At 47.4% G+C, this 27,283-nt stretch overlaps 1 protein-coding gene across 1 annotated transcript in view; it reads left to right on the forward strand.

The window, feature by feature from the left end:
* LOC119778218 (ankyrin-2-like) overlaps positions 1-27,283 on the forward strand; it is a gene marked incomplete at its 3' end in the record, with an annotated part of 83,408 nt that overhangs the window by 36,764 nt on the left and 19,361 nt on the right. The window contains exons 16-39 of the mRNA XM_038277366.1: positions 1,659-1,757; positions 1,889-1,987; positions 2,967-3,164; positions 3,251-3,349; positions 3,768-3,866; positions 3,942-4,040; positions 5,495-5,593; positions 6,028-6,100; positions 10,222-10,363; positions 10,884-10,965; positions 11,116-11,219; positions 11,361-11,399; positions 12,416-12,640; positions 13,372-13,470; positions 17,982-18,136; positions 18,213-18,424; positions 18,554-18,758; positions 18,844-18,940; positions 19,021-19,249; positions 19,911-20,036; positions 20,133-20,255; positions 21,836-21,868; positions 21,993-22,014; positions 25,152-27,209. Of these exons, the coding sequence (XP_038133294.1) occupies positions 1,659-1,757; positions 1,889-1,987; positions 2,967-3,164; positions 3,251-3,349; positions 3,768-3,866; positions 3,942-4,040; positions 5,495-5,593; positions 6,028-6,100; positions 10,222-10,363; positions 10,884-10,965; positions 11,116-11,219; positions 11,361-11,399; positions 12,416-12,640; positions 13,372-13,470; positions 17,982-18,136; positions 18,213-18,424; positions 18,554-18,758; positions 18,844-18,940; positions 19,021-19,249; positions 19,911-20,036; positions 20,133-20,255; positions 21,836-21,868; positions 21,993-22,014; positions 25,152-27,209 (4,816 nt within the window). The remainder of the gene's footprint in view (positions 1-1,658; positions 1,758-1,888; positions 1,988-2,966; positions 3,165-3,250; positions 3,350-3,767; positions 3,867-3,941; positions 4,041-5,494; positions 5,594-6,027; positions 6,101-10,221; positions 10,364-10,883; positions 10,966-11,115; positions 11,220-11,360; positions 11,400-12,415; positions 12,641-13,371; positions 13,471-17,981; positions 18,137-18,212; positions 18,425-18,553; positions 18,759-18,843; positions 18,941-19,020; positions 19,250-19,910; positions 20,037-20,132; positions 20,256-21,835; positions 21,869-21,992; positions 22,015-25,151; positions 27,210-27,283) is intronic.

The following is a 27,283-nucleotide window of genomic DNA, read 5'->3' on the forward strand; positions in this document are numbered from 1 at the left end:
GGATCCAGAACCACCTGCTGGCTAATCCGGATCCAGATCCAGCTGCTGGCTAATCCGGATCCAGAACCACCTGCTGGCTAATCCGGATCCAGATCCAGCTGCTGGCTAATCCGGATCCAGATCCACCTGCTGGCTAATCCGGATCCAGATCCACCTGCTGGCCAATCCGGATCCAGATCCACCTGCTGGCCAATCCGGATCCAGATCCACCTGCTGGCCAATCCGGATCCAGATCCACCTGCTGGCTAATCCGGATCCAGATCCAGCTGCTGGCTAATCCGGATCCAGATCCACCTGCTGGCCAATCCGGATCCAGATCCACCTGCTGGCTAATCCGGATCCAGATCAACCTGCTGGCCAATCCGGATCCAGATCCACCTGCTGGCCAATCCGGATCCAGATCCACCTGCTGGCCAATCCGGATCCAGACCCAGCTGCTGGCTAATCCGGATCCAGATCCACCTGCTGGCTAATCCGGATCCAGATCCACCTGCTGGCTAATCCGGATCCAGATCCACCTGCTGGCCAATCCGGATCCAGATCCACCTGCTGGCCAATCCGGATCCAGACCCACCTGCTGGCCAATCCGGATCCAGATCCACCTGCTGGCCAATCCGGATCCAGATCCACCTGCTGGCCAATCCGGATCCAGATCCACCTGCTGGCCAATCCGGATCCAGATCAACCTGCTGGCCTATCCGGATCCAGATCCACCTGCTGGCCAATCCGGATCCAGATCCACCTGCTGGCCAATCCGGATCCAGATCCACCTGCTGGCTAATCCGGATCCAGATCAACCTGCTGGCTAATCCGGATCCAGATCCACCTGCTGGCCAATCCGGATCCAGATCCACCTGCTGGCTAATCCGGATCCAGATCCACCTGCTGGCCAATCCGGATCCAGATCCACCTGCTGGCCAATCCGGATCCAGACCCAGCTGCTGGCTAATCCGGATCCAGATCCACCTGCTGGCTAATCCGGATCCAGAACCACCTGCTGGCTAATCCGGATCCAGATCCAGCTGCTGGCTAATCCGGATCCAGATCCACCTGCTGGCTAATCCGGATCCAGATCCACCTGCTGGCTAATCCGGATCCAGATCCACCTGCTGGCCAATCCGGATCCAGATCCACCTGCTGGCCAATCCGGATCCAGATCCACCTGCTGGCTAATCCGGATCCAAACTGATTTAAAAAATTTATAAATTACTGCATGTTGTCTGACGACAGTGTCTAAACGTCACTTGCTCTGCTTCTCATGTTACCACGAAATCCCACATCCTCCATCACTGCTCCGCCTTGCAGCACTCCGCCTCCCCCCGCAGTGCTCCGCCCCCACAGAAAAAAGAACAAAAAATAACAAACGCTCAGTTTAGGAGTTTTAATTGACTTTCGATTTTGAAATGGAAAAATTTTCTAATTTTTTAATTTTTCTATTTAAAAATTCAATCCAATAACATGGATGCATAAAAAGCTAACTTTATTCCAGTGTTAATTCTGTTAAAGTAACAGATTATCATTGTTAATGTCTCCTGATCTTTACTGGTTGATGGTTTCCTGTATTCAGACCTGCTGATTTTAACTCTATAATAGATGTTTCTGCAGTGTGTGTTCTGTTCTTTTCTATGTTGCTCAGCCTGTTTCTCTCCTCTCTGCAGAAAGGGTTCACCCCCCTGCATGTCGCTGCCAAGTATGGGAACCTGGATGTAGCCCAGCTGCTGCTGCAGCGCTGCGCGCCTCCTGACTCTGCTGGGAAGGTAAACCTGCGGCGTCTCTCTACCTGGGCGCTGATGGGGTTAGCTGACCCCCCCCCCCCCCCGCTGCTCTCTAACAGACTCCATGCTGCTTCCCTAGCTGCTGTCTAACCCTCAGCCTTCCTCCCCTGCAGAACGGCCTCACTCCTCTCCACGTTGCAGCTCACTACGACAACCAAAAGGTGGCGCTGCTGCTTTTGGACAGAGGAGCTTCTCCCCACACTATGGCCAAGGTGAGGGTCTGCAGCGCCTCCTTCAGGAACAGGAAGGATCCCTGTGATTTCTTCTCTGGTTTAATGCAGTGAAACATCTAGAATCCCTCACACTAAGCATGCTTGTAGCGATAGTGGAGAGGAAAAACTCCCTTTGAACAGGAAGAAACCTCCAGCAGAAGCAGGCTCAGTGTGAGCGGCCATCTGCTGAGGCCGACTTGCTGAGGTGTCTTCGGCAGGCGTAGAGCTAACAGAACTGGCAGCGTTGCGAGGCAAGGGCTCAAACATGTACGGCTGGAAGCCTTCTACACCAAACCAAGCTTCTGCCGCCCTGGCGTCCTCTTCCACAACATCTTCGTCCCCGCTTTCCTCCTCTAAATAAAAATGGATGAAGGAGGAGACTCATCCACGACCTCCGACACTAAACTCTCCTCCTCTTGCATGTTTCCTCTGTCCATAGCGTTCCTTGACAGCGTCGTTTCTAAATCACCAATTTAGTGCTACTTGGTCCCAATGGAATTTCCCATTGGGAACCTGCTAGCACTAAGATGCTAACTGGTTAGCAAGATGCTTCCCACAAACCAGCCACAACCAAACCTGCTCGCAAACCTTCCACAACAATCCCGCCCCCTTGATAATCGACCAATCACATTCACTTTATTCACTCATGTAAAGTCGGGCACCACTGGGAGAATTCAGAAATGTAACGGTTGGAACGGCCGCTTCTTTACAACTTTAAGACTGAAGTCGTAACTTTTTTGAGCTGCTCTGAATGTGGTGGCTCTGCTCTCTGGTTCTAAAGCAGTGTGTCAGCAGTGATGATGAGGCTTGGTTTACTAAACACGCCAGACTGACCCTTTGGCAGCTTCCTCTCTGACCCTTCCACTGACCCCAGTGTAGCTTTAGATCTCTGGTCCTGATGATGCTGTTCTTCGGGTCGGTTCAGGACACTGGCTGCTAGCATTCAGCGCTAACCCCAACCTCTGCCCCCATCACCCAGAATGGCTACACTCCTCTGCACATCGCGGCTAAGAAGAACCAGATGGACATCGCCACGGTGCTGCTGCAGTACGGAGCAGAGACCAACATTCTGACCAAGCAGGGGGTGACTCCGCTCCACCTGGCCTCCCAGGAGGGTCACGCAGACATGGCAGTCCTGCTGATCACCAAGGGAGCCCAGATCAACGTCCCCACCAAGGTACAGAGCCAAAGCCGTGGGTAAGGCATCGCTACACCCTCCTAGCCCATCAAGAGTTGATGTTACTGCTTTGTTTCCTGGAGCAGAGCGGCCTCACGGCCCTCCATCTGGCAGCCCAAGAAGACAGAGTGTCTGTGGCCGAGATCCTCGCCAAGAACGGCGCCAACCTGGACCACCAGACTAAGGTATGACCATCCAGTCCGTCTCTCCTCTTTTGTCCACCAACTTCATCCTGTAGAGCCTGGAGCTCCCTAACCTGGTTTGGGTCTACGTGATATTTTTGGATTCTCACCATAATTAGTTATGGTCTGATCACTTTGTTCTTCAAAAATAGGTCTCTACGTTCAACATGAATTAATGATTGATTGATTGATTGATTGATTGATTGATTGATTGATTGATTGATTGAACATCAACCAAACCAAACACTAATTTCCAAACTAACTAAATTCACCTGAACATGAATAGAAAGAAAACCTCCACCAAATAAACCTGTTGGTATAAACAGTCGTAGAAATGACAGTGATTAATGAAAATTGTATGAAAATGTTTTTTTTGGATGTTTGCATGTTGTCTCTCATTAATTTGTGTTTTTTTTTCCAGCTGGGCTACACGCCTCTAATCGTAGCGTGTCACTACGGCAATGCCAAGATGGTGAACTTCCTTCTTCAAAACGGAGCCAGCGTCAATGCAAAGACCAAGGTAGCCTCTTTCCTGAAGCTAACGCAGAGCTCTCAGCTTCGCTAGTTCCTGACTCATCTCCGTTTCTCTCCTCAGAGCGGATACACTCCTTTACATCAAGCTGCCCAGCAAGGAAACACACACATCATCAATGTCCTGCTGCAGTACGGTGCCAAACCTAATGCCATCACTGTGGTTCGTAAACACACTCGGAAACTAAACGTTAGCTCACACCAACCCATGTTAGCTCTGTCTAACAAACATTAGCTCAGTCTAACCGATGGTAGCTTACACCAACCGACGTTCGCTCATTCTAACCGACATTAGCTCATTCGAACTGACGATAGATCATTCTAACCAACGTTAGCTCATTCTGACCAGCATAGCTCATTCTAAACAATGTTAGCTCACTCTAAACAACATGAGCTCATACTAACCTTTTTTTTGCTCATATCAGCCCATGCTAGCTCATACCAACCCAAGCTAGCTCATACGAACCCATGCTAGCTCATATTAACCCAACCTAGCTCATATCAACCTATCTTAGCTCATATGAACCCATGCTAGCTCATATCAACCTATCCTAGCTCATATCAACCCATGCTAGCTCATATCAATCTATCCTAGCTCATATCAACCCATGCTAGCTCATATCAACCTATCCTGGCTCATATCAACCCATGCTAGCTCATATGAACCCATGCTAACTCATATCAACCTATCCTAGCTCATATCAACCCATGCTAGCTCATATCAACCTATCCTAGCTCATATCAACCCATGCTAGCTCATATCAACCTATCCTGGCTCATATCAACCCATGCTAGCTCATATCAACCTATCCTAGCTCATATCAACCATGCTAGGTCATACCAACCCATGCTAGCTGATATCCACCAATGCTACCTTATACCATCCCATGCTAGCTTATACCATCCCATGCTAGCTCATACCATCCAATGCTAGCTCATACCATCCCATGCTAGCTTATACCATCCCATGCTAGCTCATACCATCCAATGCTAGCTCATACCATCCCATGCTAGCTTATACCATCCCATGCTAGCTTATACCATCCCATGGTAGCATATACCATCCCATGCTACCTTATACCATCCCATGCTAGCTTATACCATCCCATGCTAGCTCATACCATCCAATGTTAGCTCATACCAACCCATGGTAGCATATACCACCTCATGCTAGCTTATACCATCCAATGTTAGCTCATACCAACCCATGGTAGCATATACCATACAATGCTAGCTTATACCATCCAATGTTAGCTCATACCAACCCATGGTAGCATATACCATCCAATGCTAGCTTATACCATCCAATGTTAGCTCATACCAACCCATGGTAGCATATACCATCCAATGCTAGCTTATACCATCCAATGTTTGCTCATACCAACCCATGGTAGCATATACCATCTCATGCTAGCTTATACCATCCAATGTTAGCTCATACCAACCCATGGTAGCATATACCATCCAATGCTAGCTTATACCATTCAATGTTAGCTCATACCAACCCATGGTAGCATATACCATCCCATGCTAGCTTATACCATCCCATGCTAGCTTATACCAGTGCTATCTTCTATGTTTGAGAAGAGCCTTCTGATTCCATGTCTCCTTCTCCAGAATGGTAACACTGCTCTGGGTATCGCAAGGAGGCTAGGCTACATATCGGTGGTGGACACGCTGCGGGTCGTCACTGAGGAGATCATTACCACGACTACGGTATGCCAGGAAAAAAGGAGCTGGATGATAGCTAAACACAGAGGGAGTTAGCACCTAGTAGAGACCCTTCTCAGATCCTGACAATCTTTACTAGGATTTCTCCTGCTTTTCAGGGTAAAGACAATAATTTTATTGGTAGCTTGTCCTAATTATTTGCTACTCAAACTGTGGCAATTACCTGACTTTTAAGAAATAGATTTTATTTTTAGATCAGTTTTGGCAATGTCTTTAATTCCGCTCTAAGAAAAATAACAGAAAGAGTCCCAGAGGCTGATTGGATGGAAAACAGCGAGTCTCTATCTTTCTCCATCATCTCCGTGACTCCGCCCACTGCCCCCAGCTTCCTGCTCCCAGAATAGGGTCATTCCTGCTCACATTCCCACCAGTATCTGCTGTATTGAACCTATTGTGACGTGTCTCCTTCCTCTGGACAGACGGTGACGGAGAAACACAAGCTGAATGTTCCTGAGACCATGACTGAAGTCCTGGACGTGTCGGATGAGGAAGGTACGTCTCTTGGTCTTCCTGTATCAGAAGCAGTCATGTCCTCAGGAGGAGGATCTTCTGCTGCCATCATAGAGCTCATCAGCTCAGTATCCAGGAATGTTCCTGTTTGGTTATCAAGGTGGTAGAACATTTCAGACTGGCCTGTTCCACCTCTCAGAGATTTCAATCAGATCAGTTCTTTCATTGGACCACCTAACCCGTCTGCCCCAGTCGCCCTCCCAGTCTTCCTTTCATTCTCCCTCCCAGTCTCCACTCCCAGTGTTCCCAGTAGTCCAGCTGGGGTGTTCTGTATCCCGTCTCAGCTTCCTGCGGATGATAGTCTGACGTCTGCTCTGCCCTCTGACCCTCTTGCTTCTCCAGGAAACCAGTTTTCTGTGGGCAGGAGAACTGCTGACTCGTACCTCAGTAGGTCTCTCCTTGGTTCTGCTCAGCGGCCATCTTGCTTTAGGGCAGATCCTGACCTCTGGTCCAGTTCATCTCCCTCATAGCCTGCAGCTTCACTCTGCAGCCTGTCCTGCTAAGGCTAGGCTAGTCCAACGATGTGAAGGAAGATTCATGAGATGCCTCCAACTGAAACACGGACGTAGAGTATCTGAATCATGGCCGTAGATTGTCTGAAGCACGGCCGTAGACTGTCTGAAGCACGGCCGTAGATTGTCTGGAACATGGCCGTAGATTGTCTGAAAGTTGGCCGTAGACTGTCTGAAGCACGGCCGTAGATTGTCTGGAACACGGCCGTAGATTGTCTGAAGCACGGCCGTAGATTGTCTGGAACATGGCCGTAGATTGTCTGAAGCACTGCCGTAGATTGTCTGAAGCATGGCCGTAGATTGTCTGAAAGTTTGCCGTAGACTGTCTGAAGCACGGCCGTAGATTGTCTGGAACACGGCCGTAGATTGTCTGGAACATGGCTGTAGATTATCTAAAAGTTGGTCGTAGACTGTCTGAAGCACCGCCGTAGATTGTCTGGAACATGGCCGTAGATTGTCTGAAAGTTGGCCGTAGACTGTCTGAAGCACGGCCGTAGATTGTCTGGAGCACGGCCGTAGATTGTCTGGAACATGGCCGTAGATTGTCTGAAAGTTGGCCGTAGATTGTCTGAAGCACGGCCGTAGATTGTCTGGAACATGGCCGTAGATTGTCTGAAGCACGGCCGTAGATTGTCTGGAACATGGCTGTAGATTATCTAAAAGTTGGCCGTAGACTGTCTGAAGCACGGCCGTAGATTGTCTGGAACATGGCCGTAGATTGTCTGGAACATGGCCGTAGATTGTCTGGAACATGGCTGTAGATTATCTAAAAGTTGGCCGTAGATTGTCTGAAGCACGGCCGTAGATTGTCTGGAACATGGCCGTAGATTGTCTGAAGCACGGCCGTAGATTGTCTGAAGCACGGCCGTAGATTGTCTGAAGCACGGCCGTAGATTGTCTGGAACATGGCTGTAGATTATCTAAAAGTTGGCCGTAGACTGTCTGAAGCACGGCCGTAGATTGTCTAGAACATGGCCGTAGATTGTCTGAAAGTTGGCCGTAGACTGTCTGAAGCACGGCCGTAGATTGTCTGGAACATGGCTGTAGATTATCTAAAAGTTGGCCGTAGACTGTCTGAAGCACGGCCGTAGATTGTCTGGAACATGGCCGTAGATTGTCTGAAGCACGGCCGTAGATTGTCTGAAGCACGGCCGTAGATTGTCTGGAACATGGCTGTAGATTATCTAAAAGTTGGCCGTAGACTGTCTGAAGCACGGCCGTAGATTGTCTGGAACATGGCCGTAGATTGTCTGGAACATGGCCGTAGATTGTCTGAAAGTTGGCCGTAGATTGTCTGAAGCACGGCCGTAGATTGTCTGGAACATGGCCGTAGATTGTCTGAAGCACGGCCGTAGATTGTCTGAAGCACGGCCGTAGATTGTCTGAAGCACGGCCGTAGATTGTCTGGAACATGGCTGTAGATTATCTAAAAGTTGGCCGTAGACTGTCTGAAGCACGGCCGTAGATTGTCTGGAACATGTCCGTAGATTGTCTGGAACATGGCTGTAGATTGTCTGAAAGTTGGCCGTAGACTATCTGAAGCACGGCCGTAGATTGTCTGGAACATGGCCGTAGATTGTCTGAAGCACGGCCGTAGACTGTCTGAAGCACGGCCGTAGATTGTCTGGAACATGGCTGTAGATTATCTAAAAGTTGGCCGTAGACTGTCTGAAGCACGGCCGTAGATTGTCTGGAACATGGCCGTAGATTGTCTGGAACATGGCCGTAGATTGTCTGAAAGTTGGCCGTAGACTATCTGAAGCACGGCCGTAGATTGTCTGGAACATGGCCGTAGATTGTCTGAAGCACGGCCGTAGATTGTCTGGAACATGGCCGTAGATTGAAACATGGCCGTAGATTGTCTTGAACATGGCCGTAGATTGTCTGGAACATGGCCGTAGATTGTCTGAAAGTTGGCCGTAGACTATCTGAAGCACGGCCGTAGATTGTCTTGAACATGGCCGTAGATTGTCTGGAACATGGCCGTAGATTGTCTGAAGCACGGCCGTAGACTGTCTGGAACATGGCTGTAGATTATCTAAAAGTTGGCCGTAGACTGTCTGAAGCACGGCCGTAGATTGTCTGGAACATGGCCGTAGATTGTCTGGAACATGGCCGTAAATTGTCTGAAGCACGGCCGTAGATTGTCTGGAACATGGCTGTAGATTGTCTGAAGCACGGCCGTAGATTGTTTGGAACATGGCCGTAGATTGTCTGAAGCACGGCCGTAGATTGTCTGGAACATGGCTGTAGATTATCTAAAAGTTGGCCGTAGACTGTCTGAAGCACGGCCGTAGATTGTCTGGAACATGGCCGTAAATTGTCTGAAGCACGGCCGTAGATTGTCTGGAACATGGCCGTAAATTGTCTGAAGCACGGCCGTAGATTGTCTGGAACATGGCCGTAGATTGTCTGAAGCACGGCCGTAGATTGTCTGGAACATGGCCGTAGATTATCTAAAAGTTGGCCGTAGACTGTCTGAAGCACGGCCGTAGATTGTCTGGAACATGGCCGTAGATTATCTAAAAGTTGGCCGTAGACTGTCTGAAGCACGGCCGTAGATTGTCTTGAACATGGCCGTAGATTGTCTGAAAGTTGGCCGTACATTGTCTTGAACATGGCCGTAGATTGTCTGAAGCACGGCCGTAGATTGTCTGGAACATGGCCATAGACTGTCTGGAACATGGCCGTAGACTGTCTGAAGCACGGCCGTAGATTGTCTGGAACATGGCCGTAAATTGTCTGAAGCACGGCCGTAGATTGTCTGGAACATGGCCGTAGATTGTCTGAAGCACGGCCGTAGATTGTCTGGAACATGGCCGTAGATTATCTAAAAGTTGGCCGTAGACTGTCTGAAGCACGGCCGTAGATTGTCTTGAACATGGCCGTAGATTGTCTGAAAGTTGGCCGTACATTGTCTTGAACATGGCCGTAGATTGTCTGAAGCACGGCCGTAGATTGTCTGGAACATGGCCATAGACTGTCTGGAACATGGCCGTAGACTGTCTGAAGCACGGCCGTAGATTGTCTGGAACATGGCCGTAGATTGTCTGAAAGTTGGCCGTACATTGTCTTGAACATGGCCGTAGATTGTCTGAAGCACGGCCGTAGATTGTCTGGAACATGGCCGTAGATTGTCTGAAGCACGGCCGTAGATTGTCTGGAACATGGCCGTAGATTGTCTGAAGCACGGCCGTAGATTGTCTGGAACATGGCCGTAGATTGTCTGAAAGTTGGCCGTAGACTGTCTGAAGCACGGCCGTAGATTGTCTGGAACATGGCCGTAGACTGTCTGAAAGTTGTCGGAAACACGGCTGTATTATTTACTGCAGCTTCAGGGCTAACTGATCTCTGCTATGCTAACCCTGCAGCTGCAGCTTCAGGGCTAACGGACCCCTGCTATGCTAACCCTGCAGCTGCAGCTTCAGGGCTAACGGACCCCTGCTATGCTAACCCTGCAGCTGCAGCTTCAGGGCTAACGGACCCCTGCTATGCTAAACCTGCAGCCGCAGAGCAGCTGCAGCTTCAGGGCTTTGCATCAGTGCAGCTAAACGTCGAGCTAATTGAACTCAGGCAACTGTTTTCCTGAAGGTGATGACATCATGACGGGGGACGGGGGAGAGTACCTGAGACCCGAGGACCTCAGGGAGCTGGGAGACGATTCGCTGCCAGGACAGTACCTGGATGGAATGAACTACCTGCGCTTCAGCCTGGAGGGGCCCCGCACCGACAGGTGGGTGCCGCTCCGGCTCATTTACTACAGATATTTATTCAAAGGAAAACTTCTGGAACAGAAAAAGCTTCTCAGAGAAACTTTTAGAGTTTCTCACATTTTTTATCTTTTTTTTGCAGATTATATATTTTTATATATATGTTTTATTTCTCTTTATCAGAAAAGTTTCTGTGTTGCTGCTAGCTTCCAGCAGACCAATAGAAATGTGCCCTTGCTCCTAAAGCCCGCCCCCAGAGGAAGAGGATCTGATCTGTTTTGTAGCTCTACAAACATTTTGATCTATGAAGAATTTCTAGGTTTAATTCTCAATTATTTCATTCCATCTATAAAACTTTGCAGAAATAATGGAGCTGATTTCCCTCCATAATCTAGCAGCACAGGATGAATCTGTTTCCTCTCATTGCGTCAGAAACAGGCGAGTCTGGGTCGCAGAACCGGATCTAGTCCGGTCCTGGACCTGTTGGCCGGTTGCTCCAGGTCAGCTACTGGTTTCACCCTCCTCTGGTCTGCTGTGCTTCAGTTCTGACAGGTCCTTCACTCCCACCCATCATGGCTTCTACTCTCCGAGACACGAAGGCGGCGAGACGTTCCAGGCCCAGCAGGTACTCCCCTAGCAGGAACCTTTTCTCAGCGCTGGCTTTGCTGCAGACGGACAGGTCTGCCGTGGCTCAGAGCGCCGTGCAGCGGCCCGCTCCGGTGCTGAGCGGCTCGTTTCCAGATGAATGAACGTAACGCCGTCTGTTGGGTTCCAGGTCTCATCGCTGGCCAGAGACAATGAGAGGGACTCCTACAGACTGAGCTGGGGAACAGAGAACCTGGACAACGTGGCTCTGTCCTCCAGCCCCATCCACTCAGGGTAGGTCCTCCTGCACACAGCGCCCCTCTGTGGCTAGTTAGCATTAGCATAGCTCCAGGGTTTCAGGTGTGGATCAACCTGTTGAAAGGATCCAACCCAGGAATCCTCTCTGGTTCTAATGGTTCCTGTCCTTGTTTTTAGCCGTTCCTCTCCGTGTCCTGATCATGGAGACCACAGCAGGTGACCCTCTGCCTCTTGGTTCAATCGTCTTCATCATCATAGTCTTCCTCCTCTCACAGCGTGCTCTCCTCTGGGAGAGGTGAATGTTTGTGTCCGTCCTCAGCAGACATCGCCTCCCAGATCCAAGGCTGGATGGGCCGAGGCGCTGGCGGCTGACGACATGTCTGATCATCCACTAACATGGCCTCCATGTAGAAACACGCATCACTTCCTGTTTGGTGGCTGCATGAGAAGGGGCCGCTGGTGGGGGGAGGCGGTTAGCAGATCCTCTTCTACCTGCTGACATCAGCAGCTTCACTCTAGGATCAATTTCTATAGTTTGCAAAGTAGTTTGCATAGTTTGCAAAGTTCCAAACCATAAACATGGAAATAAAATAAAAAAATAGAATCTAGACATGAAACTTTGAAAAACTTCTTCAGCAAAAACTACTTTAAAAGAAACTTTCTCTGATCTACATTTTTCAATCATTACATTTTTTTAGATATTAAATTTTTTCCTATTTTATTATTTTTTTTTACTTTAAAATATCTTTTTTTTTCATTTCAAATAGACTTTTCTTTCCAGATCACATCCTCTTCGCTTCCAGTTCTCCCGATAAGCTGGACGTTTTGCCTATCGTCCATCAGACCAATAGGAACACGCCCTGACTCCTCCCTCCAGCGGCAAGCCCCGCCCCTTGGAGGGAAGACTCCGTCAAAATTTATTAAATAATCAGAAATAAAATCAATTCTAAGAAAAACAGGAAAGCTGATCTTAAAACGTTTTTCTGAAGTTATTTTCAAGGTTTTATTTCTGGATTGAATTTATTTTCATATTTCTATTAATAAAAGGAGTTTTTAACGATAACGGAGCCTAATCCTGCTGAATAGATCAGTTTTGCCCCCCCCGCCGTAGAACTGGATCTGGTTGACCTCTTGCCCTCCCAGCTTGTCACTGTGGTGATGTCATCAGGAGTTCTGGTGTGTGATGTCATCAGTGGCGTGCGTCCTAACGTCTGCCATTGTCTCCCCTCCAGCTTCCTGGTCAGCTTCATGGTGGACGCCAGGGGCGGAGCCATGCGCGGCTGCAGACACAACGGCCTCCGCATCATCATTCCGCCCAAGAAGTGCAGCGCCCCGACGCGGGTGACCTGCCGGCTGGTGAAGAGGCACCGTCTGGCCACCATGCCCCCCATGGTGGAGGGCGAGGGTCTGGCCAGCAGGCTGATCGAGGTGGGCCCGTCTGGGGCCCAGTTTCTGGGGTAAGGCTGCCCCGCCCCGCTGGCTGCGGTTAGCTCTGCTAGCGGGCCTTTTAACCCGTCAGAGATAATTGGTGAAGACTCCGCCCCCCTCCTTCCTGCTGCCCTCTTTCTTTCAGGCTGCCCCCCCCAGCCGCCTACTCTGTGCTGCTGCTTCCTCCCGGCGCCGGGCTCCTCAGCATGCACACTTTGATTTCCTAACCGCTAACTGTCTCCCGTTTCCTGAACTCTAACAGCTTCTCTAATAACCTGCAGAAACGCTCCAAGATTGGTCTGATGTTTGGTGCCACGCTGCCCTCTGGTGGAGACATCCTTTATTTACGTTCTGCAGGACAGTTCAGCTTAAAATGTTCCAGTTGGTGGTTTTAGATCCTTTAGGATTAATCTGAGTAGAATAATCCCAGAGAAGATGACATCAGACAGAATAAACGAAGGCGGCTCTGACCTTCTGCTGTGATAGATGCAGGTTTAGAGGAGCAACCGTCCCGCCTGCCATGAAGGACACTTCCTCTGTTCCATGTCTGCTTTTCAGCCCAGGGAAACAGGAAATGATGGATTATTAATCCGGATCCTGGATGATGCTGTAGTTCTGGTCTGTTTGGGCCTCAGTAGGGACGTTAAAGGCTGAATGTGTTGATAAAGTTGAGCTTGTATTGATTTTATCTGACCTGTTATTGAACCCAGACGTTCTGTGTTCTTTCTCCTCCACTCTGCTGCCGATGGCCGTCACACAGTAAACTCCACCTCCCCGCCGCGCCTCCGCCTTTAAATGAGGGAGAGAGTTTGGTTAGCAGAATCCTCCAGCTTGGTCCGCCGGGGACCAAATTCCTTGGGTAGGGCGATGAGACCTCATGAAGGACGAGATATGAAGCAATCCATGGACGCCTTCCTTAGCTCCTGTGTTACTGTTCATTTCTGCATGTCTTCCCATCTTCATCATCATCATCATCGCTGCCCTTTAAGCCTCCCTTTGCTTCATCTGTGTCCCCCCCACCCAAAAGCAAAGCACCCAGAAGGACTGGTTGGTCTGATAGCTGAGCCTCCTCCTCCTTATAGCATCCATGGGTTTATCATGTTCTGCAGAAGCTTGGAGAAACTGACCCAGCAGGTCTTTGCTAAGAACAGAACTGATTGGATCCAGAACCACAGAACTACAGACTAACCTTAAAGGTCAACCTGGACTAAAACATGATGTCTGTCTGATGCTAAAATATATTTATCCATTAAGAAATATTTCTTCATTTTACTGATACCCCCCCACCCCCACCGCAGTGGGATAAAAGCTACGTGAAGCTGCTAGTAAACATTGGCTAACTTTCAGCATCTTTGTTATTGTGAGCGTCAACCAGCTGCATAAAGAGTATCCACAGCATTATTAAGCTACAAGCAATTAGCATTGAGCAGTTAGCTAGTCATGTGAGCAGTTAGCCAGTCATGTTAGCATTGAGCAGTTAGCCAGTCATGTTAGCATTGAGCAGTTAGCCAGTCATGTTAGCAGTTAGCCAGTCATATTAGCAAAAAGCAGTTAGCCGGTCATGTTAGCAGTTAGCTAGTCATATTAGCATTGAGCAGTTAGTCAGTCATGTTAGCAGTTAGCTAGTCATATTAGCATTGAGCAGTTAGCAGGTCATGTTAGCATTAAGCAGTTAGCCAGTCATTTTAGCAGTTAGCTAGTCATGTTAGCATTGAGCAGTTTGCCAGTCATGTTAGCAGTTAGCCAGTCATGTTAGCAGTTAGCTAGTCATGTTAGCACTGAGCAGTTAGCAGGTCATGTTAGCATTGAGCAGTTTGCCAGTCATGTAAGCAGTTAGCCAGTCATGTTAGCATTGAGCAATTAGGCAGTCATGTTAGCAGTTAGCTAGTCATGTTAGCATTGAAGAGTTAGCTAGTAATGTTAGCATTAAGCAGTTAGCCAGTCATTTTAGCAGTTAGCTTGTCATGTTAGCATTGAGCAGTTAGCAGTCATGTTAGCATTGAACAGTCATATTGCATTGAGCAGTTAGCAGTCATGTTAGCATTGAGCAGTTAGCTAGTCATGTTAGCATTGAGCAGTTAGCAGTCATGTTAGCATTGAGCAGTCATGTTAGCATTGAGCAGTTAGCAGTCATGTTAGCATTGAGCAGTTAGCTAGTCATGTTAGCATTGAGCAGTCATGTTAGCATTGAGCAGTCATGTTAGCATTGAGCAGTTAGCAGTCATGTTAGCATTGAGCAGTTAGCAGTCATGTTAGCATTGAGCAGTTAGCAGTCATGTTAGCAGTTAGCTCTGGGTTCTGACTGAGGTTCTCCAAGCTATAAAGGAACCCGTAAGGAAAAACAAAGCGTTTCTGCCCAATGCTTCCTGCTCAGGTTGTGGGTTATCACATCCTGGGCGCGCTGCAGACTCCACCAGGTGACGAGTCATCTCAGTCAGAACCACTCCTTCATGTGGGTGAAGCTGCCCAGAAGGATGAAGTAAAATAAATAACAGTAAATAACACTTTAAAAGGCTAAAATTTTTCATGCAGTAGTTCCATTAAAGTCTCAGAGACCACCTGCCTCCATCTTGGTTCTGCTGACGCAGCATCGGCGTGCGGTTCATCAGCAGGAAGTCCAGTCTCTGCTCGGCCTGGAGGTGGATCCACCTGACCGGGTCTCCGCCATGCATCCTTCAGGCCTTTATGGCGATGAAAGGACTGTAGCTCTATAGAGCCAGATATTCCAGATGTTTCAGCCTTTCTCCACCTGTGAACCTCTCTGCCTGGGTGCTTGGCTTTTGCTCCCTAGATCTCCGTTTGTCTGAGTGTGAAACTGAACTGGTTGTTTGTCCGTGGTGAGCTGGCTGTAGTGAACTCTGGAGCTCAGGTAGGACGCCGCTGAACGTCAGCGGCGCCATCGTTAGGTCTGCACCGCTCAATCAGGTGTTTTTCACCTGTTTAAAAACCTGCTGCCAGGACTAAGAACCACTTCATGGCCGCCTGCGTGCTTCATTTGGCGCTGCTAGATGCAGACGCGTGCTGATGAAGGCGACGCTCATGCAGGTAAGGATGAGCCTCACCTTCTGAAGGCCGTCACCTTCATTCACAATATTAACGCTGCCATTGTCCCGACTGGAGGCGGAGCCTGATGGAGCTCAGCCATGCTAGCTCCATGATTAATGAGCGTTAGCTTTAGCTCTGGATTATTTTGGCAGGGTTTTCTCCTCCTTGTATTTATGTCGGCCATGTTTTTATTAGCATGAAAGGATCTATGTTTGGTGGATTCAGGCTAGATGCTAAACGAATTTTTAAATTTTACACTTATTTACAGGACAATAATATTTAATCTGATGCTGTTTCTGTCCAGTGACTCTGATAATCCCACAGTTTGAATCCTGAACTGCTTCAGTAGATTAGAAACGACTTTCAGCATCTTAGTGTAACGTTTGCACTCTGACCTGCAGCTGATCCAGGCTAACTCTGATTTTCTGCATATGGCCTCAAACCCCCACAGACCGCCTGAACGCCGCCGTACGCACCGCTCCTGTCCTCATGCTGCCGTTTCTAAGCTCTCAGGATTATAAACCTGAACACACATCATGGTGAAGTGAAGCCCGACCTCCGCGATGGCGTGCGTTTTCAAGTATGAAATCAAGTATCCTGACATGAGATGGCGCCGATACGGATAAGTCCAATGGACCATGATTTATAACCAGAACTAATACGGCCGTGGTGATTTGATAAGTTTAGCTTTAACCAATAAAAAAATAAAAACTATAATTTTCATTGCGATCACTGAGTCCAGGAGCGGCCATTTTTGCCCAAATCTAGTAGCCCCTCCCTCCTGCCATCTTCCAGCAGTGACGTCACGGTGCGGTAAGCCTAGCGCCATTCTCCCCGCTTTCCAAGCTAAATCAATGGGAACTACTAGACACATCTGCAATCAACAACAATTATTGAAGATTTCCAGAGGACTTCACCATTGAAATTCACCAGAGCTATAGTGAAACTGACAATGCCCACGTGCATGGCAGCTGGATGCTGGAATACATCGGGTAAAAGTGAAAAGAGTTATTCCACCTTTCTGATTCCTGATCCTCCACGGACGGGTTGGTCGTTGGATCGCCAACTTGAAGAGGGAGGATTTGCCATCGAACTTCTGGCCAGAGAAAAAACCCGTAATATGTAGCCAACATTTGGAAGAAGAATGTTTTCAAGATGACTTGGATAATAGCGCGTTGTGACAAACACCAGATACAGCACTGGGACTTGATCAACAGCCGATACCGCACCGTGACAATGTCACTAACCAGTAGGTGGCAGTAGTGTTCTTTGACAAACATGGATGCCTCCAGTAAAGCACATTCACATGAAAATGACTCTGAATTAAAAACACTGATCATTTATTGAACAGGATGGAATCATTTCAGATTAAAAGAACTTTCAGAAGTTTGGATTCTGAATATGAGCGACTTTTCCTTTAAAGCTTAAAGTCGCTCTGATAGTGACGCCTCATTAAACTCTGTGTCAATAGTAAATGTCCGCAGCGCTCTCTCGCCTCATGAAACCACTTCCTGTTTGTTCTGTAGAAAATAGACCAGCAAAGGGAAACAAGGAGGTAGCTCCTCCCCACTCAGACTCACATCTAGAACAGTGCGGATGCTCTGGATGCAGTTCTGCCTTCAAAGAACACCAGCGTCCAGTTTGAAGCGTTTGATGCCTTTTTTTTTATGAGCCAATGCTTTTGGCATGAAGACACCATTACCCATAACACTTTGCATGTTCTGATAGCAGCTCAGCTACATCAGCATGCTGACTGCTTAAAGTGGTTCAAAAGGACGGCAACCTGAGTATCATTATACTACGGTCAGAGCGGTTCCTCTCTGATTGACATGCGGTTCAGACGACGTAGGCCAGTCTGGCAGCCAGACCAGGGACTGACCACTCAGACCTGTCGGCCGTCCAACAGGAACGTCAACCTAAAGTAGTTAATGGTTCTACTTTCAGTTTTCTGTAGGCGTCTGTTTGTTAAGGAGAAAACTACATCTACATTCAAAGTTCACGATTCGAGAAGCTCATCAACCAAAGGCAGGCCGAGGTGCACCTTCCACAGTACCTAAAGTACCTCCATCCAAAGGTCTTGGTAGTTTTGAGAAGTTAAAGTTTCTCATCAGATGGTCAGAACATAGGAGACATTTCTGCTAATTTAACAACTTCCTCATTAGTTGGAGGTAAGCGTTTCCCAGGTAATTACTGAGAGCATTTAAATCTGGAAGCTAAAACAGACAAACGGCAAAGAGGACAGAGTAGCTCCCGCAGTGTTTGAAGATGTGAGATGAAATTAATACAGTCCGAGTGACCAGCTTTATCTTCCCTCATTTCCTCCAGCCCTGTGATTGTTGAAATCCCTCACTTCGCCTCGCTCCGAGGGAAGGAGCGGGAGCTGGTGATCCTCAGGAGTGAGACCGGGGAGAGCTGGAAGGAGCATCAGTGTGAATCTACTCCAGAGGAGCTCAACCAGATCCTGAACGGCATGGATGAAGGTCGGTTTCTTGCTGTGAGTGGACTAAACCAAAAAAGCCCTCCTTAACACGCCTCCTTCTCACCTCACGTCTCTAGAACTGGACCCACCAGAGGAGCTGGAGAGGAGACGCATTTGTAGGATCATTACCAGAGACGTCCCCCAATACTTTGCAGTCGTTTCACGCATCAAGCAGGACAGTCATTTCATTGGTCCAGAGGGAGGCATCCTGAGCAGCACCGTGGTGCCTCAAGTGCAGGCGGTGTTTCCGGAGGGGGCGCTCACCAAGAGGATTAGAGTTGGTCTGCAGGTAACTTCTTCCGTCCCCCTCTGGTAGCTTTGTACAGCAGGGTGTGTCTCTGCAGGGCGTAGATTGGTGGAGGTGGGCGGACGTTCAGAATTCCAGAACTTTCCTCTGTGAGTGTTTTTCCTTTCACAGACCCAGCCAGTGAATGTTGACGTAGTGAGGAAGATCCTTGGAAACAAGGCCACCTTCAGTCCCATAGTCACCCTGGAGCCTCGCAGGAGGAAGTTCCACAAACCCATTACCATGACCATCCCGGTCCCCAAGAGCAGCACCGACCCAAACCTCAATGGCTTTGGAGGGGACACACCCTCTCTGCGGCTGCTCTGCAGCATCACCGGTCAGATAAAGCTCTCGCGTTCATTTAGAAACCTGAACGGTGTGACTTTCTCAGTCTGAACACTGGATTTTCTGTCAATGTTCAGGAGGAACGACGCCTGCTCAGTGGGAGGACATCACAGGAACCACACCATTAACGTTTATCAATGACTGCGTCTCCTTCACCACCAATGTCTCTGCAAGGTATAACATCACGCCGATTCATGGTCACGATATACCCGCTGGTGAACTCTGACCTCTGCTCTGCTCCCTCTCCTTCCAAGGTTCTGGCTCATAGACTGTAGGCAAGTCCACGAGTCTGTCAACTTCTCCACTCAGGTGTATCGAGAGATCATCTGTGTTCCCTACATGGCCAAGTTTGTGATCTTTGCCAAGAGCCATGACCCGATCGAGGCCCGATTACGCTGCTTCTGTATGACTGATGACAAGATCGATAAAACCCTGGAGCAGCAGGAGAACTTCACCGAGGTGGCCCGGAGCAGAGACGTAGAGGTGAGAATCAGGAACAGAGCTGGGGCTTAGCAAAGACCAGCCAGGACCTTTACTCGCAACGCTTTAGCATGTAGACAGACGAAAGCTAGGATAGATCCACAGGGAACGCCATCAGTGGTGCTTTGGGATATATCCATGGGGACCACCATCAGTGACGCTTTGGGAGTAGATCCACGGGGAACGCCATCAGTGGCACTTTGGGATTAGATCCACAGGGACCGCCATCAGTGGTGCTTTGGGATATATCCAGGGGAACGCCATCAGTGGCGCTTTAGGATTAGATCCACAGGGAACGCTATCAGTGGCGCTTTGGGATTAGATCCACAGGGACCGCCATCAGTGGTGCTTTGGGATATATCCAGGGGAACGCCATCAGTGGCGCTTTAGGATTAGATCCACAGGGAACGCCATCAGTGGCGCTTTAGGATTAGATCCACAGGGAACGCTATCAGTGGCGCTTTGGGATTAGATACAGAGGGAACACCATCTGTGGCGCTTTGGGATATATCCAGGGGAACGCCATCAGTGGCGCTTTGGGATATATCCACTGGGACCGCCATCAGTGGGGTTGGGGAGTAGATCGGTGAACGAAGGCATCTTTATAGCTTGGCCTGTTCTGTCCTGAATCGAGGTATTTACATGTTCCTGCTGATGTGTTCAGGTTCTGGAAGGGAAACCGATCCACGCAGACTGCTTTGGAAACCTTGTTCCACTCACCAAGAGCGGCCAACACCACCTGTTCAGCTTTTACGCCTTTAAAGAGAACAGGCTGGCGCTCTTTATCAAGGTAAGGGCCGTTCCCCCTTTCTTTGGCTGTCACAGGAGCTTCATGGTTCCACCCCGCTGAGCCTCATCTCGCTTTCTGATCCGGCCGCTTCCATAGATCCGAGATAACACCCAGGAGCCGTGTGGCCGACTGTCGTTCATGAAGGAGCCCAGGAACTACAGGTCACTTCAGCATAACGCCATATGCAACCTCAACATCACGCTTCCATCGTACAGCAAAGTAAGAACGGCCTCCCTGGGTCTAAATCAGGCTTCTAAATAATAGTCTACCGATGCATGAAGACTTTAACTCACATTTAATATAGCAGACAGAGAAAGCAGTTTTCACATCATTCATTTCTTAAGGGGAAAAAGGCAACCAGGCCCATTGTGAGAGTGTGCATGCCCCCTAGTGGTAGAGTCCATGTGGTGCCACTGCATCAACGACAGACATGGAGATGGTTATAGTTGAAGGTGGCAGTAGATCCAAAGTCAGGATGTTTTAATTAAATCCCCAATTATCAGATTTCTTTGGTTCAGTTTCTCTCCATCCTCTCAGGTACCTACCCCCCCCCCCCACCCCCCCCCACCCCCCAGATCTAGCTGGGACCAGATCTAGCCATGATCTGGTCCCACAATCATTGCTGCGTTTTGGATCAGAACATCATGTCCCCTCTCTGAATAAATAAACCTTTTTTTCCCCTTAATGAATCCAAACATCTGAAATGATCTGAAAACGGTTTTCTGTGTTTTACTGATGATCTGAAATAAAGCAGTAAAATAGATGTGAACAACATCATGTTGCTGTTGGTGGTTCTGGACTCCGGACCAGACCTGATAGTATGAAGGTTATTTTGTTTAGAACTATTTCTGCATTGTAAGTGAATTTGAAGTTGTAGACAAAGTTACATTTGTAAGTTTTGTATTTGTAGAAAAAAAAATCGTAAGTACTATATTTTTTACACCTGTTCAAACATTAAGTACCAGCACACTAATTCTGTTCTCCAAGTTGCACATCAAAAACTTTTTACATTCTCATTTTTTCTCCAAATGGTTCAGAACTATTGTGCGTTGTAACGCTGGTGTTTTGTAATTGTAAATTTTTTTTTATGTCACAATTACAAAAAAAGTTACATGTCTTTAAATTCTTCAGTACGAGTTCACAGATTGTGTTCTGAGAGTTGCACATCAAAAAAAAAAAATGTGGCTACAGTTGATCAAAAATAAATGGTGCAAAACAAATTCAAACAAGTGTAATAAAATCTTAAAAAAAATGCATTTTTTTCCTAAACACAAATACAAATGAAAGAATACAACTGCATGAATCTGCTGCTGTGAGTCACAAATTCAACTTTACCAGTTACACCTTTATTTTCACTTTGACACGAATGTCTGTAGCCAAACTGAACTGAAGACATTTTCTGATGTGCGATTCTCAGAAAACAATCTGCAAACTTGTTCCTTAAGAATTTGAAGACGAGTAGCTTTTTTTTTTTGTAATTGTGACGAATTAAAAAAAATCTACAGTTACAAAACACCAAAGTTACAATGAACAATAGTTTTGCAACAATAGTTCTGGACCATTTGGAGCAACTTTGATGTGCAACCTGGAGAATAGAATTTGTGCAATTTTTTTGTTAATTTTATTTTTTTATTCTACAAACACAAAACTTAGGATGTAACTCTCTCTACTACTTCAAATTCACACTTAGAATGAACAAATAGTTTTAAACAAAGTGAGCTTCATCTGCGTTGCCTCCTGTCTTTACTGTGTCTCTATCTGTGCTCCTTCTGCTTCCTGCTGCTTTTTGCTCCCATAAGGACTCAGATTCCGACCAGGAACAGGAAGATGAGGTAAAGCAGCCGCTGCCCCCTGTTTTCTGCTGCTTCCCAGTAACCAGTTCTTCTAACGTCCCAGTAGATGCTGGTTGGTGTTTAAACGGACCGACTGTGACCCGTTCTCTGTTTTCTCTTTCAGAACGGCAGAAACCTTCACAGATGTAAGCATTTCTTCTCGATCTCTGATGCCGTGTCGTTCTTAGACTGTGAGGAGCTGCAGCTCCTCCTCATTCCAGCCTTTTATCAGCTTTACATCATCCCCACTGTTTAACCCCCCTCCCCACCTGTTGCTGCTTTTCCAGAGGCTTAACTTCTTCTCTTACTTTTTCTTTCTATTTTCACCTCCATCACTCGTATTGATTTGAAAACATTCAGCCTTCACCACTGCAGACTGACCTTTTAGAAACACTTTCTTTGACCTTTGGGGCTATTATGGGATGGTCTCTGTTCTTATGCAGCCCCCCAAAACCCCTCAGCAATCTGGTAGAACAGTGTTTTAGTAATTGGATCATGTGATTAGTCCAGAGGAGACTTTATGTTTGCCCGTTTCCAAGAACGTTGAAGTTTAGTAGCTTCCCTTAGCTTCCTGTCACTTCCTCTTGACCACCTCTAAGATCTTGTCCTTCCACCTTAACACCTTTCAGTTTTTTCACCGATCCAAGCCGAGCTTTCACAGATAACAGCTCGTGTCACACATGAAGCTAAACGCTGAGGGCTCATAGATGGCTGGATGCTGGGAATAAACCACTAACTCCACTCTGCAATGAACTCAATCCTTTGTAGACGGCAGGCGAGGCTTTAAAGTCGTAAGGAAATATTATTTAAATGTCAAAACATTCTGGCTTTAAAAATAATTAAAAGTCATTAAATTATTATCTTTTAAATTAAGGCCTTAATTGGCATTAAAATTCATTAAATGTGTTTATTGTGGCATTTAAAATGCTTTATTAAAAAATTTTTTTATAAAAACAATTTCGTCAGACATATTATATCAAGATATATTAGCGTGGAAAAAGCAAATTTCAACAGAAGTAGTTGGAAAACAAGGAATTCGTTCCTGTATAAACCCTGATAAAAATGTTCTCTTTATCAGACCATATTGTCCCAAAATGTAGAAAATTTCTATTTAAAATAAATCCTGTCCTAAATCTGTGTTTTCTTTCCGTTATCTTCTGCAGGCCAGTTAGTTCTACGTCAGCCTGAACACCTAAATTCGGCCAATCATATATCAACGCTCATCTGTCAATCATATTTTTTCAGTTCAAATAAGAATCTTCGCAGAGTAGTGGTGACTGTTACAGGTTTGTAGTTGGAGAGTGAATTGTTGGCCGTTAACAATTTAGTTACTCGTGTCCTCAGCAAGTCTGTTCTTGACTAGAAGCCAGGAAAGTCTGGACTCGGGGAGAAACGGGAGCACGCAGCATAAATCTGGCTCCATTGGAACAGAAGCGTGTCTGGAGCCGCATATCACCTCCTGTTATTAATAATCTCTCTATAATAATAAATTCTGACTTTTTTCATATAGTGGAGGAATAATAATGAACACAGTCAGATAAACACAAATCAAACGAACATTTTGCCAAATAAAACAATCAAACCTCCATCAGAGCCAGCGGTCCTTCACACACGGCTATGCAGAGAGAGGGCTGCTGCAGACGGGCTAACGTTAGCCCTGGCAGCTGCAGACGGGCTAACGTTAGCCCTGGCTGCTTCCAGACGGGCTAACGTTAGCCCCGGCTGCTGCAGACGGGTTAATGTTAGCCCTGGCTGCTTCCAGACGGGCTAACGTTAGCCCTGGCCGCTGCAGACAGGCTAACGTTAGCCCTGGCCGCTGCAGACGGGCTAACGTTAGCCCCGGCTGCTGCAGACGGGTTAATGTTAGCCCTGGCTGCTTCCAGACGGGCTAACATTAGCCCTGGCCGCTGCAGACGGGCTAACGTTAGCCCTGGCAGTTGCAGACGGGCTAACGTTAGCCCTGGCCGCTGCAGACGGGCTAATGTTAGCCCTGGTCGCTGCAGACGGGCTAAGGTTAGCCCTGGCTGCTGCAGACGGAGCAGCAATGGTTGCCGCGGTCCTCTCAACTCTGGAAAAATTTTTTAAATTATGCATTAAATCAGTAAATGGGCCATATAGTGAAGCTTAAAGTATAATGTTCTCCCTCAAATGATCTTAAAACTATTATTGAACAACAGCAACAGAAAAACTAACTTTTAACTTCATTTTCTGAGCTCTGTTAGCGCTCCGTTGAACGGAGACGGAGGAGACTCATCCACGACCTCCGACACTAAACTCTCCTCCTCTTGCATGTTTCCGCTGTCCATAGCGTTCCTTGACAGCGTCGTTTCTAAGTCACCAATTTAGTGCTACTTGGTCCCAATGGAATTTCCCATTGGGAACCTGCTAGCACTAAGATGCTAACTGGTTAGCAAGATGCTTCCCACAAACCGGCCACAACCAAACTTGCTTGCGAACCTTCAGCTACAACAATCCCGCCCCCTTGATAATCGACCAATCACATTCACTTTATTCACTCGTGTAAAGTCGGGCACCACTCGGGAGAATTCGGAAATGCAACCGTAGGAACAGCCTCTTCCCTACGACTTTAAGCTCCAGTCCACCTTAAATCTGTCCACCCCATTTCCTTCCATCCTCCCTTCCCTTTGCTTTGCATGGAAATAACTTGCCTAACATATTTGTGTGTTTGTATGAATGTTTAATGACTGCGTCGGTTTTATTTCCTCTTCATTGTGTCGTAGCTTTTTAGATTTCATTAAAACAGAATAGATGACAGAGAGAAAATTGGAGCTTTTCAAATCTTTCTGAAAGTGATGAACCAAATGTTAATCCTTCAGGTGTTTGGCAGAACACCGCTGCCTGTCTTCAGTAGTCAGCTATTCTGTTTGCATTGATTTGAAGCCGTTTCATCCGTCATCCCGTGAAGTGTGACCTTTATTTGAGCAATCTTGAGATCCTTCAAAGTCTCCTCTTTGTTTTCTGTCTCGTTCACCTTTATGTCGTACATGTTTTAAGGGCATTATTTAGCTCAGTCTCGTCCTGTGCGTGTGGGTGTGAGAGCTTAAGCAAGTTATTTCCTGTTCATATCCTTCCCATCATTTTTTCCCCAGATGTTGAAAATGTCTAAGCCTTTTGCATGTGATACACCCCACTGTGAACATGATGTCCTATGATCCTGCAGCTTGTTCCAATATGATCCTGACCACCTTCTCCAATGTTTGTCTCCTTTCATTTGACTTTTTGCTTTTCTTTGATCCTTACTTGTTCTTCTTCCGAACGGAAGATGAAGAGACGGATTCATCAGTCCTGAAATCTGAGCTGATTCGAGAACCGGATCTTCTGTCCGATGTGTCAGAGATGAAACAGGATTTGATTAAAATGACTGCCATATTGACTGCAGACTCCACAGAGAAATCCCCGTCTTTAGGGAGGTGTGGTCTAGAGAAGGGGACAGAGGAAGTGTCTGGAGAACCGTTAGAGATAATGGAAAAGGACCTTGAAAAAGTCAAGGAGGACCTTGAGAAAGTCAGTGAGATACTGAGAAGTGGGACATATCAGAGCGAGGGGGCAGAAGAGGCCACTAAAGCAGCCAGAATGGCTGAGGAGTGGGTTCTCCTCTCAGACTCAGAGACAGAAGAGGCCAAAAAAATGGCTGCCCTAGAAGTTCAAGAGCCTATCTTACGTGAAAGTAGGGCTAAGAGAGGCGCTCCCCGACCAAAAGCCATAAAGGGCAGCGGTGACCTTAAAGAATATCTCCTAGATGCATCTGCAAGTTCCAAAGTAAAGACTAAAAAAGAGACGGCTAGCACAGAAAAATTCACTGATATCGTTCTGCGGAAAAGTTCGAAACCAACAGCTCAAGCCAAATCCCATGAAAGCAGCACAACTGGTGGTGTTAAAAAACCAGTGAGAAAGAAGGAAAAAGACGAAGAGCAGCCAGAGGGATCCTCGGAGCCAGGGGCTCTTCTTAGCGTGCCATCAGCTCCCGCTCCACCATCACCTGTATCCCCAGTGATTGAAGAAACTCCCATTGGATCCATAAAGGACAAAGTGAAAGCCTTACAACAAAAAGTGGAGGCTGAGCAAAAGAGCAAAAAAGCCACTGGTAGCAAGCCCTCCCATTTGCCTGTTATGACTAAATCCCCACTAAAAACCAAAGAAACAACTAAAACCAAACACCCTCTTCCTAAATCCCCTAAAGCTGACTCAGAAAAAATCGAGGAGACAATGTCAGTCAAAGAGCTAATGCAAGCCTTCCGGACAGGACAAGATCCCTCAAAGCGAAAGTCTGGGTTGTTTGAGCTTAAAACATCCAAAACTCCACAAGCTGAAGCAGTCCAGTCAAAGTCTGTGACCAAAGCAATGGCTTCTAAAGGTCAAGACGTGTCGTCAGACCCCAGAAATGCAAACAAAGATATAGAAATCAAACCCAGCGCTCCTTCTGAACTAACTGAAACTGTAGACTTTGGAAATGGTGGCCTTGATGATAGCTCTGACAGCTGCAAACATGAAGGCGTGGCAGAATCCCTTAGTGCCAGCTCTGGAGATGGAACCCATCATCTTAGCTCAGAGGACAGTTACAAACACGAAGGACTGGCAAGTCCAGGCACAAGCCCTGAGAGCCTTTCTGGACAACAGCCTTCTACAGCCACGGCTTCAGCTTCCACTGAGGTTAGAAAAGACAAAGAGAAGTCTGGAGACTCGGGTGTAGGGACCTCTGGTGACCAAGTCTCCATAGAACTGACACTACCCATCTCTTCCAGCGAGGCTGCAGATGACCACACAAGTGAGTCAATATCTGTTAGAAGGACTGAGTCTAAACCACCTAAACCTCAAAAACTTACAAAGAGAGTTTCAGAAACCATAGAAACTTTTCTTAGTGATGATGATAGCCCTGATGATCAGGTAGCATTGTCGTTAGTTGGTTCTCCAGTCTCTAGATCCCCATCTAAGCATCATGAAACATTTAACCTGCCTTTAAGGCAAGACTCTGATGCCCTCAGCCCATTAGCCGATGACTCTTTGACAATAAGCAACAGAGACTCTCTCGAGGGTAGTCCTCTGATGGAAGACAATTCTTCCCATAAATCCCCAGACTCCATTGAGCCCAGTCCAACCAGAGAATCCCCCCCTCGCGATTCCTTGGAGAGCAGTCCTGTAGAGCAAAAGAGCCACCCATCCTTCCCACCAACATCCAGTCCTAAGAACTCCTCTAGCCACACACCACCCTGTAAGGGCAAAGACCTCCCCCATGAGGCTTTCCATGGTAGGCAGCTTCGAGACCCTGAAGCTTACGCTGATGATGACAGTTGTGAGCAGACATCTCAGATGACGAGTTCGGGTAAGAGTCCCCTCTCCCCTGATACCCCTAGTTCTGAAGAGGTAAGTTATGAGGTAAACACCAAACTCCCTGAA

The sequence above is a fragment of the Cyprinodon tularosa genome, unplaced genomic scaffold (assembly GCF_016077235.1).
Source record: "Cyprinodon tularosa strain WSP-4 unplaced genomic scaffold, ASM1607723v1 ctg1301, whole genome shotgun sequence".
Taxonomy (NCBI): domain Eukaryota; kingdom Metazoa; phylum Chordata; class Actinopteri; order Cyprinodontiformes; family Cyprinodontidae; genus Cyprinodon; species Cyprinodon tularosa.